This window comes from Cynocephalus volans, chromosome 6 (assembly GCF_027409185.1).
Source record: "Cynocephalus volans isolate mCynVol1 chromosome 6, mCynVol1.pri, whole genome shotgun sequence".
Lineage (NCBI taxonomy): Eukaryota > Metazoa > Chordata > Mammalia > Dermoptera > Cynocephalidae > Cynocephalus > Cynocephalus volans.
In genome coordinates, this window is record NC_084465.1 from 97,481,878 (window position 1) to 97,494,989 (window position 13,112).

Below are 13,112 nucleotides of genomic sequence, written 5' to 3' on the forward strand. Positions count from 1 at the left end.
AACTCGGACGGAAGGGGGCTGTCTTCTAGCCCGGAAGGGGCGGGGCTTTCCGCCGGCGGCAAATTGCGGACACCACCACCGCGGCCTTCATGCTGCCGCCCGGCTGCTCGCGCCGGTGAGGCCCGCGTGGCGGGTGGTTGGGGGTGGACGGGGGCGGCCGAGGTGCTGAGCCGCCGGTGCCCCCCCCAGGTTGGTGGCCGAGCTGCAGGGCGCACTGGATGCCTGCGCACAGCGACAGCGGCAGCTGGAGCAGAGCCTGCGCGTCTCTCGGCGGCTGCTGCGGGCCTGGTACGTGGACCCCGGGACCTCCCGCGGACCCTCCTAATCTTGCACAGACCCCCCCGGGCCGGGAGGCCCGGCCCAGCTGTCTCCTTCCGAGTTGCCGATTGTCAGTGCCCTGCGGGCTCTGAGGCTGGGGGTCTACTGCGGGGCCTGGCCTCCCCTTGGGGTCTGTTTGGGCCTGGGCCATGCCTCCAGGTCGTGCCATGGCTGCCTGTGTCTTCGCAGGGAACCAGCCAGGACCCCTGCTCCAGAGCCACCTCCCGGGCCAGAAACTAATAAAGAGGACCCGTCCTCAGGTAAACCTTGGCCTCCCACCTTCTCCAGGTGCTGCCGCTGGACTGTCTTCTGACACACAGTGTGAGGTACCCTTCTTGGGGGACAGTGGGGCGGTTCTTATGCATGATTCTTGGCTTTTACAGCATGCCCATCTAGCCCCCAAGATCTCAAGGAGCTGGAGTTTCTGACACAGGCACTGGAGAAGGCTGCACGGGTGCGAAAAAGCATCTCTAAAGCTGGAGAAAGAGTCAAAGCCTCCAGTCTGAAATCGGTGTCCATTGCTGCCTCTCTTGGCACCACAGTCTCTGCTGCACCCCGAGCCCCGGGCCAGGCTGGCAGCCATGCATCAGGGACAAGACCCACCAAGGGTATCCACCAGAACACAGTGCCTGTCAAAGGTTACCCTGAACACAGGTTTCTGTCAGCAAGGGATAGGATCCATGTGGGAATAGGAGCCCGAGCCACCAGACCTGGACCTGGCCTCAGGGACCAACAAATAACACCATCGGCTGTTCCTCAGGCCCCAGAAGTCTTCACACTCAAGGAGAAGGGGTAGGTTTCCCAGACCCTCATGGGAGGAACTGTCTACCTGCTCAGACCCTGGCCAGCAGAAGGAGTCTGGGATTTGGGGTGACAGGGAGGACAGGTCAGGATGTAGGCCACAGGAGTCCTAGGGTGCCACCCCATAAGGCTCATGCACTGAAGCTGGCAGAATGGAGCAGCTGGCTGTGATAGTGCCAGGTTTGACGTGGTGGGGCCTGTCCTCTCCTTTTCTCCCAGGCTATCCCCTCGTATGCCCAGCCAGGGGCTCCAGATGGGCTCTGGAGGGCCTGGGCTCTGCTCACAGCATCTTCTCTCTGCCAGGGCAGTACTGGGCTGAGCCATTTCCTATCGCCACTCTGGAAGCCCCATCCAGGGAAGCTTGTCTGAGAATAGGGCCAGCGGGGGAGAGCGGGTGAGCGGCCTCATCCCCAAGTGGGCTCTGAGGAGGCAGCAGGACTTGCAGCCCCCAGAGTGGAGTGAGACTACTCTGAACACTGGCTTCTCTGGCAGGACGCTACTCCAGCTGCCCGTGGCCTTCAGGAAAGCGGCTTCCCAGAACTTCCGGTGAGGCTGAGTCTTTTGGCTGGGTGGGGGCTGAGAGGAAACCAGGGAAGCATCACCAGCTTGGGGTCATGTAGGTGGGACTTTCAGGCAGGTTCCTCTGCTTTCTTTGCTGGGTGGGATCACTGTCGGCATTAAGAGTGTCTGCCCAGCTTGGACCACCTTAGACTGAGCGAGATTTGAGGCCCCCCGGCTCAACCACTCACAAGCTGTGAGACTTGACAAGACACTTGGTGTCTCTGAGTTCTGGTTTGCCTTCCCTCTGGAGATGACAGTAATAGTACAAAGTTCACAGCAGTGGGGCCGGCCCGTGGCTCACTCGGGAGAGTGCGGTGCTGGTAACACCAAGGCCACGGGTTCGGATCCCATATAGGGATGGCCGGTTCGCTCACTGGCTGAGCGTGGTGCTGACAACACCAAGACAAGGGTTAAGATCACAGCAGTGTAAGAGTTACGTCTGATGGCGTGTTTGGAGTGTGCATGCTGTGCCTAGTACAGAAGAAGCACCGGCTCTCTTACCAGTTGCTGTAGTTACCAGACACTTCTGTTTCCTCTCTCCTTCTTCTTTGAATTCTCTCTTAGCACTTCCCAGAGCAGCATAGTCCTGTCCTCTTTTTCCGGTCAGTGTCCCCTCAGTTCCCAAGGCCTCTGGAGGCCCCTCCTGGCATTCAGCAGAGCCACACACCCAAACTGTGGCCTCTACCTTGGCTCTTGCCTACCTCCCAGCTGGCTGGAATAACCGTGTCCCTCTTTTGTTTCTGGGTCGTGGGTGTCCCAGCTTGTGGGACCAGCTCAAGTCTACACACACTAATGAGTCCACAGATGCTGCCGCTGCCACTGCCAAAACCCACTTTCTCCAGAAAATGCAGACAGCCGTATCCTTACTGGGTTTATGGGAGGCTGGGGGCAGTGGGGCATTCTGGCTCTCAACCTGGCAGTTTGCAGGTTTGAGGAGCAGCCCCAGGAAAGGCCAGCGTGGGATGGCCAGAGCCACTCCCCAGAAACTCTCCTTGGTGGGAAGGGAGTGGCCTGGCCACAGGAGAGTTTCCCTGACCCATGTCCAGTCATGCTGGCCCAGCTCTGGGCTCAGTGCTATGGAGGTGGAGGTGGAGGTAGGGCGCCTGCGGAATGCCTGCTCGCTGCTGAGACTACGCATGAGGGAGGAGCTCTCAGCAGGTCAGTGGGCCACACAGTGGGTCTCGGGAGGGAGTAGGGAAAGCAAGGTGCAGGGAGGGTTTGGTGACCCAGCCTGACCTCCCTGACTCTTGCATAGCCCCTGCTGACTGGATGCAGGAATACCGCTGCCTGCTTACCCTGGAGGGGCTGCAGGCCATGGTCGGGCAGTGTCTCCACAGGCTGCAGGAGCTGCGTGCAGGTGAGGCGCTGCCCTCAACCCCAACACCTATGCTGAGGTCTGGACCAGGCTTGGGGTACTTTAGCCAGCCTTGCCGGTGCCTTGAGGAAGGCAGGCAGCCCAGGGGCCAGAGGTGGGCAGGCCTTTCCTGTGTCACCCAAGTGTGCTGTGTTCCCCAGTTGTCCTGTAGGACCAGCCAGCCGTCCTCACCTCCTTGGGACAGCTCCCCCACCCCACACCTTCTCTCAACAAACAGAATTGCATCACTTTGAGCAGTTTCCTTATTTATCTAGTTGTTGAAAAAATAGCATCTGAGAATGAGGGAGAGATACTGGGAGGTATTGCCAGGGGTGGTTATTGATAGACAACAGAGCTTCTTTTTCCGCTTTGTCTTTTTCAATTGCTTGACGTTTTAAGAGTGAAGATATATCGGTTGTCAAAAACAAAGTCTCAAAAAAGTCATGCATAAGCACAGTAAAGAAGTACAGGAGGCAAAAGGAGACTCCACACCCCACAAAGGATTCTCCCTGCCACACTCACCCGAGGCCCACTGACACCCTCACACACTGGGTTGTTCTGAAAGCCCAACTTTGTATCTCTTGAAAGCAAGGCGAGTTGAGCGGTGGGAAGGAGGAGCCTGGAGAGTCGGGCACTGGCTCATGAAAGCAGCTGGGCCTTGGGTGTGGCTACCGCCCAATGAGACCACATCTTGTTGTCCTCACAGTGGTGGTGGAACAGCCGCTGGTGTCCTGTCCCATGGGGAGGTCCCCCTGGGGCTCACTGCCCTGTGGAGGCGGAGTGGACCCTTCCTGGAGCCCCCAACCACTTATCTACTCCAGCACCCAGGAGCTGCAGACCTTGGCAGCCCTCAGGCTGCGGGTGGCCATGCTGGAGCAGCAGATCCACCTGCAAAAGGTACTTCTGGAGTAGAAGTTGGGGAGTGTGCAACTGGGTGCCCGGGGGAGCTGTCGGCCACGGGGAGGACTCTGGGTCTGGAGCCTCAAGAAGGAGGGGCCCAGGATTGGGGCATGACTTGCTCCTCCCACCCAGGGCCCACCAGGAGGATGGGGACATATGAACCCCAGGGTCTGTATGTGGGCTGCGAAGGGACTGCCAAGTGCATTGCTCACTCTGGACACAGTGCTGGGACCTCAGGGGGGAAGGGCTGGAGTATGGGGGCCTCAAAGCCTGTCCTGGTTGGCCCACCTGTGGGATCCCTGGGCCAGCCACCCAGCACTGGCCCCCCTAAAATTTCAGCCCTGCACCACCCCACCAGGTCCTAATGGCTGAACTCCTCCCACTGGTGAGCATGCAGGGGCCACCCTGCCTGGCACAGTGCCGCGCGGTGCACAGCCTGCTCTGCGAGGGAGGTGAGCGCTTCCTCACAATCCTGCAAGACGACCCTGCACACTGAGCCCTTCCCAGGGCTGTACCCAAGTCCCCTCCTCCCTGGTCAGAGCTAAGTGAATGGGGATTGAGGGGACATTCCCCAGTGTGCTGGGTCCTGGGCCCAGAGGGGCTGGCAGCTCTTCTCAGGGCAACCACACCTGCTGGTCAGGGCTCAGCTTCCAGCCTTCCTGAAGCTCCAGGAGCCCAGAGGCCTGTGCAGAGCTTTTCTTGGCTACCTCTGTTTTCTCTGGCTGTAGACCTAAGAGTCACTTGTATGACATTAAAACTACTTTAGAAGTTATATGTATTTAAATCATACCAGGATGGGACTCGGTAGGGATTTTTTGTTTCTTTCTTTGTTTTTATTTACCAAGTGCATTCATCAGAATATGAATATTCCTTCTGTATAAAGGAAGAGACAAGGCCAGTCAAGGCAAGCATTACTCCAGCACATCTGAAAACCCTTGCTCGCAAGTGTGTTCTTCATGTGAACCTTTTTTTTTTTTTTTTAAAGATGACCGGTAAGGGGATCTTAACCCTTGACTTGGTGTTGGCAGCACCATGCTCAGCGAGTGAGCGAACCGGCCATCCCTATATAGGATCCGAACCCGTGGCCTTGGTGTTATCAGCACCACACTCTCCCGATGAGCCACGGGCCGGCCCTCTTCACGTGAACCTTTGCTGAGTGCCTCCTGAAGCCCACGCAGTCCCTGGAGCTGGGGCACCAGCCCTTTGTGTGGGCTTCACCACACTGGGCTGTGGACAGCAACCTGCCACAAAGGAAATCACCAGCCTTTGCCCCCAGAGCCTGGGCCCCAGAGGCAGCAGGACAGGAGATGGTGACACTGGAGAAAGTGGGTCTTTGAGAGCCAAATGAAGTGTTGCAGGCATAGGGTGATCCACTAGGCAATGGTGAAGCAGCTCAGCGTGGTTCTTTGGCGCCCAGGAGCAGGCCCTACTTGTAAAGCACCTGACAGTTCAGCAGACCAGAAACGCTCTGGCAGAGTCTGCAGTTGAGGGCTTTTGGGGACCAGATGACAGAGGCCAAAATGGAAAATGAAAAACCATGGTCACTGCATTGGGAGGGCCCTCCAGCAATAGAACAGCTCTGTCCACTGCCAAGAATAGGAACCCCAGGGAACAAACAGTGAGCCAAGAGAGAAGGGGAGCCTGTGGGACTGCCCTGGCCTGGTGGGCTGGCACCCACCCCCCAGGGATTCAGTCTTGCCACTACCATCATGGTACTTCCCACCCTGGTATATTTCCATAGCAGGCAGTTTCTATCCAGAATTATTTCGTCAACTGGTTTACTTGGCTCATTGTCCACCATCCCTACCGGACATTTTTCCCAGGAGGGCAGGGGCACTGTCCACCTCTCTTCCTGGCCAGGGCCAGATGGGAGCCCAATCAATGTTCCTTCACTCAATGACCTGCCTATCCTGGCCAATCTAGGATACTGGCGGTGTCCTGTGGATTGCTGCGCGCGCCCTGGGCCTCTTTGGGCAGGGAGGTGCCCTGGATAGCATTGGTGGTGGTGGGAGGGGGCGGTTCTGGGGGCCCCGGTGGCGTCACCGAGTCCCGGGCCAATCGGCTCTAAGGTGGCGGCTCCAGGCGCCCACACCGCCCCCAATCGCGGCCTCTGCGTCTGCGGCATGAGAGGCCCCGAGCCCCCACCCTCAGCGCCCGCCTCATCTCCCGGGCCCGCCTTGCCAGGCCTGGCGCCCCCGGACCCCCCAGGGGCCTTGCGCGCTCTGCTCTTGGCCACTGGCGGCGTGGGGGTCTCGTGGCCGCGCTGCGTCCTGCCGTTCGGCGCTGTGGCCGTGCTGGCCGGTGCAGCCGCCACGGCCATCACCTTCTCGCTACGCGGACCCCACCTGGACCTGGCCCAGGGCGCGTCGCTGGCCGCGCTCGGTACGGGCCTCGGCCTCATGACCACCGCCTTTCTGTGCTGGCACACTCAGCGGCGGCGCCGCAGGAGGGCCGGGCGCGGGGGGAAGAGGGAGCCGGGGACGCCCTGAGCCAGAGAGCGAGATCCCCTTCCATCGAGGTCACGGCGAGCGGGGGGTCTCTTCTCCCACCTCGCCCAGGGCAGGCGGCGCGTGAGTCGCGGAAGCCCTCTCCCCAAATCGTTCTTTGCGAACCCTTAGGAGGCCCGGGCGGAGGGGGCTTCGCGCCATTCCCTCCCCTCCCCCCTCTCTGCTGTCCCTCCTCCGCCCGATGTTGCTTCTCAGAGCCTCGCTTGGCACGCAGAGCTGGTTGCGACCGCAGAGCGGCCTGGCTGAGCGCGGGGCGGGCGGGAGCCTGTGCGGTCCTGGGGCCCCGCCCTGCGTGCAGGGCGCAGGGTGGTGGCGGGAGGCAGACTCGGCGTGACCACCCTCCACCTAGGCGAGGCACAGCGTGCCGTGTCCCTCTCCCGGGAGCTATCGCCCTCCCTGGAGCTGTATGTCTTCCGCGTTGAGTTGGAAGCCCTTCAAGGGGGGATACGAGCTCAATAAATGCGATATGTGAACAAGAGGTGGGTCGCGAGCATCTGGGGAGAACAGTAGGTCCTCGACTGGGCCGGGAGTTATTTGGTCAATCGGCCTTTTAAGGGAGACGGAGCCTGTGTGCTGCCCCAGGTGCCAGAAAGGGGAACGGCCACTGAAGAGGTGGGAGGTGGAACAGGCACTAGTCAGGGGCTGGGACAGGTGGCTGGGTCCATGGGGAGCCGTGAGCCTCCTTTGGGGGCTGTGGGGAAGGCACTCCCTAACCCTTGCCACACCATCTGTGAGGGCTGTCCTGGGGCTAGAAGAGTGTGTGTGGAGGAGAACTAGGGAAAGAGGCCATGCAGCCAGCAGCCTTCCCCTGGGGTGCCACCGAGCTAGTGGCCCTCTGGCCCAAGTCTCTCCTCCAGCTGAACGTTTGCAGCAGGACTGAGCTCCAGGCACGTACTTTCACCTACACAAGAAGCCACCAGATGTTCTGCAGACCCTAGCCCCAGGCTCACAGGGAGACTGGCCTGGAGAACACTGGCTGGCAAGGGTGCAGAGGCTCCCCTGCTGTCCTCCCTCCACAGCATGGCTGGTAGCCTTGTGGATGTGGCTGGGGTCCTGAATTCCAGAGACAGCCTGGGTTTCCCCGGAGGCTTGTCTCAGGCCCAGTGGGATCCCTGTGCCTGGCTTGGGCATTTCTCTCAACTGTCCCAGAATGATCTATCCCAGCCCTCATGCTCCTACCAGAGCTCCTTCCATCCCAGGTAGGGCTTGGGGCTGGGGGCAAGAAGGACCTTGAAGAGAGTGTTTGGGAAGGTGCTGGTTCTGAACTTGACCCATCTCAGAGCAGAGCATAAGCCCTACCAGGTCCCTCACTCACACACAGCTGTTAGTTGTAGAGAGTACCCTCTCATTTTCCTTATCAAGAAGGTGAGGGACAGAGCACTATGGCATGGGGGGCAGGGACTGCCTAAGGTGAAGGGAAAGGCCAGCAGACCCTCCAGCCCCCAAGACTCAGTCCTTCCATACCTCCATATTGCATTTGTGGCTGTCAGGCCTGGGAAGGGCCCACCAGACTGTGTCAGTTGCTCCAGGAGCCCAGCCAGGAGCCCCATCACCCTGGCCTCTTGTTCCTCTTCCTTCAAGTTCAGGCCCTCCTGCTATCTCTTCTCTTCTGCTTCTCCTGGAATGTTCCAGTGTCCTGTTCCAACTCTCCCAAACAGCACAGTGTTTCTGCTTCTCTTCCATCTTCCTCCTGTTGGTCCTTACAGGTTGGACTCTCTGCCTACCCACACACACCCATGTGGTCTCCTCTGTCAGCTGCAGGGCCTGGCCTGAGGTCAGTCTCCCATCTGAAACTGTGGGTACTCAGGCCTCAGGGCTGTCCCCAGGGTGGGACCCATTCCCCTGCCTCCTCTGCATGGGGCCAAACCCCAGCCCTCCCTGGGATGCTTGGCCCCCTCTGTCAAGGACCTAAAGGTAAGGGAGAAGGAAGTCTCTGTCCAGAGCGATCCCTGTCCCCTCTTAGCTGAGGCCACTCCCAGCTGCAGCTGCCCTATCCCCAGCTGGTGCCCAGGCCATCCAGTAGCATTTCTGCTTGTTTCCCTGCCCAGACCTGCTAGGATATAGGCCAAAAGATGGGGGGCGGGTTTTGACACGGAGCCATTTGTGACCAGCCCCTCCCCATAGATCAAACTCCACTCTTTACCCCTCCATGGAGATCCTCAACAGCTGACCAAGCTCCTGAACCCCAAGGGGCTGCCTAGTGGGCTGTACCCCACCTCCAGCTGCCATTTTCTCCCTGCCAGCTCCTACTGCTGGGCCCATCATGGTGATGCAACTAGACACCCAGAGACCCAGGGATGCTTTGGGATAAGAGTTTGGCTGATCCAGCTGGGGGGTGCTAGCCTCCCCCCTTAGCTGAGCTCAGGCCGTCTGGGGTGAAGTCCTTCCTCAGTGTAAGGCAGGAGAGACTCCAGTCTGTTGATCTCCTGATTTAGGCCTGACATTTATGCCGGATCATCTGATCCTCCAACAGCTCCCACAAAGCATGCTGGCATAGGAGGAAACTGAGGAACCCAAGCCACACAGCCAGAAATTGTAGCAGCTTTGATTCAGAATCAGACCTGACCCCAATCCTGGGTTCTTTCTAGAAGAGCTGACTGCTGTTTTGGGGACACCACACAACTGGCCAGCCCCACTTGGCTCCGTTGCTCAGAGGAGCATCCCAGGCTCTGCTGTCAGGCCCAGGGCCATGCCTGCTTGATGGACTTGGGGAGGAGGTGGCCCAGACCCCCACCCAGAATGTGGCACAGCCCAGGAGCAGTCAAAGCCTGGCTCTGGGCCGGGGACCCTGCTGGATGGTCCCCCACTGGGCTGTAGGACTGAGCCGCCCCCTCCAGACCCCTCCCGCCAGCGCATTCCTGGCTCCCGGGCCCCTCCCTTGGCTCCCAGGCCTTCCAGCCCCCTCCCCCGCTGGCCCAGCCTGTGTCTGAATCTGCTTCTGATTCCGGCTCTGCCGATGAGGCCCCCTCCCTTCCCCTCCTCCTTCCCTGCCGAGCAGCCCCGCCCCCGGCTGGGCCCAGGCCTGCGCCTGCTGCGCCCCCCACCCCCTCCTGGCACAGCTCGCCCGCCCTCCCTGCAGCCGGGAGGAGGTGGCGGCCCGGGCGCCCCAGGCCCCGCCTGCCCACGGCCCTTCCCGGGAGGCCGGGAGACCTGCTCTGCCCCGGCCGGGCCCTCGGTGGGTGAGTGCAAGCGGCGCCTGGCGGGTGGGGCCTCCGCGGGCGGAGGAACCGGGAGCGGGGACGACGCCTGTCATCGCTCCAGGCCAAGCGGGAGGACGCGCCAACATCCCCGCCGCTGCGCTCGGCCCGGGGCGTGCCCGCGGCTGCTCGCACCTCTGGGCCCGGGCTGGGGCCGCCCGGAGGCTCTGCTCGCGCGGCATTGCGGGGCCCGGCGGCAGAGCCTCGGCCTGGGCTTTCTCCCGCCTAGAGCAGTGTCGTGGGGCCCCTGCCGACCGGCTGACCCACGGCGGCTTCGGCCATGCTCGGCTGGCCCTGGGGGCTGCTGCTAACCGCGGGCACGCTCTCGGCCGCGCTGAGCCCCGGGCCGCCACCGCCCGCCGACCCCTGCCACGACGAAGGGGGCGCGCCCCGAGGCTGCGTGCCGGGCTTGGTGAATGCGGCCCTGGGCCGTGAGGTACTGGCGTCCAGCACGTGCGGGCGACCGGCCAGTCGGGCCTGTGACGCCTCGGACCCGCGGCGGGCACACCCCGCTGCCCTCCTGACCTCCGCAGGGGGCCCAGCAAGCCCTCTGTGCTGGCGCTCGGACTTGCTGCCACGCGCACCCCTCAACGTGACCCTCACAGTGTCCCTGGGCAAGGCTTTTGAGCTGGTCTTCGTGAGCCTGCGTTTCTGTTCAGCTCCCCCAGCCTCGGTGGCCCTGCTCAAGTCTCAAGACCACGGCCGCAGCTGGGCCCCACTTGGCTTCTTCTCCTCTCACTGCGGCCTGGACTACGGCCGTCTTCCTGCTCCTGTCGACGGCCCGGCTGGCCCAGGGCCTGAGGCCTTGTGCTTCCCCGCACCCCAGGCCCAGCCCGATGGTGGTGGCCTCCTGGCCTTCAGTGTGCAGGACGGCAGTCCCGCAGGCCTGGATCTGGACAGCAGCCCGGTGCTCCAAGACTGGGTGACTGCCACAGACATCCGCATAGTACTCACAAGGCCTGCCATGTTGGGGGACACCAGGGACACAGAGACCATGGTCCCTTACTCCTACTCAGCCATGGAGCTCCAGGTGGGCGGGCGCTGCAAGTGTAATGGGCATGCCTCACGGTGCCTGCTGGACACCCAGGGCCAGCTGATCTGTGACTGCCGGCATGGCACCGAGGGCCCCGACTGCAGCCGCTGCAAGCCCTTCTACTGCGACAGGCCATGGCAACGGGCCACAGCCCAGGAAGCCCACACCTGCCTTGGTGAGGCCTTGGAGGGTGGCCTGGGTATCTCCAGCTGGGTCGGCCTGCCCCTGACCCATCCCTCCCTGCAGCTTGCTCCTGCAATGGCCATGCCCGCCGCTGCCGCTTCAACATGGAGCTGTACCGACTGTCTGGCCGCCGCAGTGGGGGTGTCTGCCTCAACTGTCGGCACAATACCGCCGGCCGTCACTGCCACTACTGCCAGGAGGGCTTCTATCGAGATCCAGGCCGTGCTCTTAGTGACCGTCATGCTTGCAGAGGTAAGCCTGCCACCAACCACCTACATGCCCTCACACTGGCTTCCCAGAACCCCAGATGTGCTTCTGACCAGCCCTTTCCACCTCTGCCCCCAGCCTGTGACTGTCACCCTGTTGGTGCTGCTGGCAAAACCTGCAACCAGACCACAGGTCAGTGTCCCTGCAAGGACGGCGTCACTGGCCTCACCTGCAACCGCTGTGCCTCTGGCTTCCAGCAGAGCCGCTCTCCGGTGGCACCCTGTGTTAGTGAGTGATCCTGTCCTGCTTCAGCCACCCCTGCTCCTTGCTGTTGCCCATCTGTCCCCTCAGCCCTGCAGATCCCCCTGCTTCCCCTGTCACAGGCCATTCTCCCACCCTCTCTGCAGAGACCCCTGTCCCTGGACCCACTGAGGAGAGCAGCCCTGTGGAGCCACAGGGTGAGTGGACTCAGAACAGGGTTCCAGACTGGTATGACCTTGGGGGAGGGGGCTATAGGTCAAGGAGGAGAGGGTGGAGGGGCAGAGGGGATGTGTGTCAGCCTCCCTCCCTCCCCGCAGACTGCGACTCGCACTGCAAACCTGCCCGTGGCAGCTACCGCATCAGCCTGAAGAAGTTCTGCAGGAAGGACTACGGTAGGCTGCCCTCAGGCCTCCTGCCCCGACCTTCTCACCTTCCTCCTCCCTGACCCTCGCTGGACCCCAAGGCCCATCCCATCTCTCAGGTCCCCCACTGTCGCTGCCCTCAGCTCTTCCTGTGGGTGTCTCCTCTGCGTCTTGCCCATGCCCCGTGGACACACTGAGCTCCTCCGCGCGCCCCCTCTTGCCGTCCCCCCCCCCCCCCGCCTAACCCTGCCCCTCTCGCCCTCCCCACAGCGGTGCAGGTGGCTGTGGGCGCGCGCGGCGAGGCGCGCGGCGCGTGGACGCTCTTCCCGGTGGCAGTGCTCGCCGTGTTCCGGAGCGGCGAGGAGCGCGCGCGGCGAGGGAGCAGCGCGCTGTGGGTGCCGACCCGGGACGCGGCCTGCGGCTGCCCGCGCCTACTACCCGGCCGCCGCTATTTGCTGCTGGGGGGCGGGCCAGGGGCCGCGGTAGGGGGCGCGGGGGGCCGGGGGCCCGGGCTCAGAGCCGCCCGCGGAAGCCTTGTGTTGCCCTGGAGGGACGCGTGGACACGGCGCCTGCGGAGGCTGCAGCGGCGCGAGCGGCGGGGGCGCTGCGGGACGGCCTGAGCCAGCGCGCTGGGCGGGGACCGGGCGGGCCGCTGCTCCCACATCAAGGCACACGTTCATCCAGTGCATTCTCACCTGCCGAGGAGTCTTTGCTCACGTTGCGCGCGTCGCCATCTGGGCGCCCGCCCCGTGCCCGCCAGGTGTCTTCCTTGGTGCCTCACGCCTGGGCCCCGGAGAGTGTGACAGACTCAGCGACACCCTGCCCCCGGCACAGGGGCGTGTGATAGCCCCAAAGGGCTGCTTAGAGGCTCCTTGGACAGCTGTCATCCCTAGAGGACTTCTTGGTCCCCCTACCCCCACGCTGACTGCTCTCTCCAAGGAGCATCGTGATATCCATAGAAGGCTGTGAACCCCTTGTGATGCCAGGACCCCTCAGGGGTCTGAGAACATCCCAAAGGCCACAGTGACTCCCCCCACTCCGACGCTGAGATCCGCCAGACAGCGCTCTGACCTCCCCAAAAGGCAGTGTGGTCCCATGGGGCCCGGTGACCGGCAGAGGGCGCTGCGGCTCCTCCCCGCGAGGACGGTGCTTCTGTCCAACTCGGGGCGGTCTCGGGTCCCCACGTGGGTCCCGGTCTCTGTCTCTGCTGGTCGGGTGCCCGTGTCCCTGTCCCCAGCTGCGTCTCTGCCTGTGTCCCTCCTCTTTTTGGCCGGCTGTGTCCACGTCTCTGGTCTCCGTCCGCTGTCTTTCTCTGCCGCGTCTCGGAGCTTCGGCCTCAGGGCGCCTCAGCTCAGGTCCCGCCCCGGAGACCCCCTACGCCCCTTCGCCGCTGGCTCGGGACCGGACGTCGCGGACGCCCGGTCTGAG

The 13,112-nt window shown here is 62.5% G+C and overlaps 2 protein-coding genes across 4 annotated transcripts; both read left to right on the top strand.

The window, feature by feature from the left end:
• The first annotated feature begins 43 nt into the window (after window positions 1-43).
• On the top strand, window positions 44-5,904 carry TEDC2 (tubulin epsilon and delta complex 2). 3 transcript variants are annotated; one of them, XM_063100079.1, is made up of 10 exons: window positions 44-115; window positions 190-288; window positions 508-578; window positions 702-1,110; window positions 1,612-1,665; window positions 2,441-2,537; window positions 2,727-2,838; window positions 2,936-3,037; window positions 3,741-3,931; window positions 4,920-5,904. In XM_063100079.1, exons 1-10 carry the CDS (start codon window positions 90-92, stop codon window positions 5,088-5,090), a joined length of 1,332 nt encoding a protein of 443 aa, XP_062956149.1. In that variant the 5' UTR covers window positions 44-89; the 3' UTR covers window positions 5,091-5,904. The 3 variants fall into 3 exon arrangements, with proteins under 3 accessions (XP_062956149.1, XP_062956150.1, XP_062956151.1); XM_063100080.1 differs by lacking the exon at window positions 4,920-5,904 and adding an exon at window positions 4,293-4,692; XM_063100081.1 differs by lacking the exon at window positions 4,920-5,904 and adding an exon at window positions 4,274-4,381.
• Window positions 5,905-9,879: 3,975 nt separating this feature from the next.
• Window positions 9,880-12,498, top strand: NTN3 (netrin 3). The gene is made up of 6 exons (XM_063099014.1): window positions 9,880-10,846; window positions 10,918-11,106; window positions 11,200-11,349; window positions 11,469-11,519; window positions 11,640-11,714; window positions 11,955-12,498. Exons 1-6 carry the CDS (start codon window positions 9,919-9,921, stop codon window positions 12,302-12,304), a joined length of 1,743 nt encoding a protein of 580 aa, XP_062955084.1. The 5' UTR covers window positions 9,880-9,918; the 3' UTR covers window positions 12,305-12,498.
• Window positions 12,499-13,112: the final 614 nt, after the last annotated feature.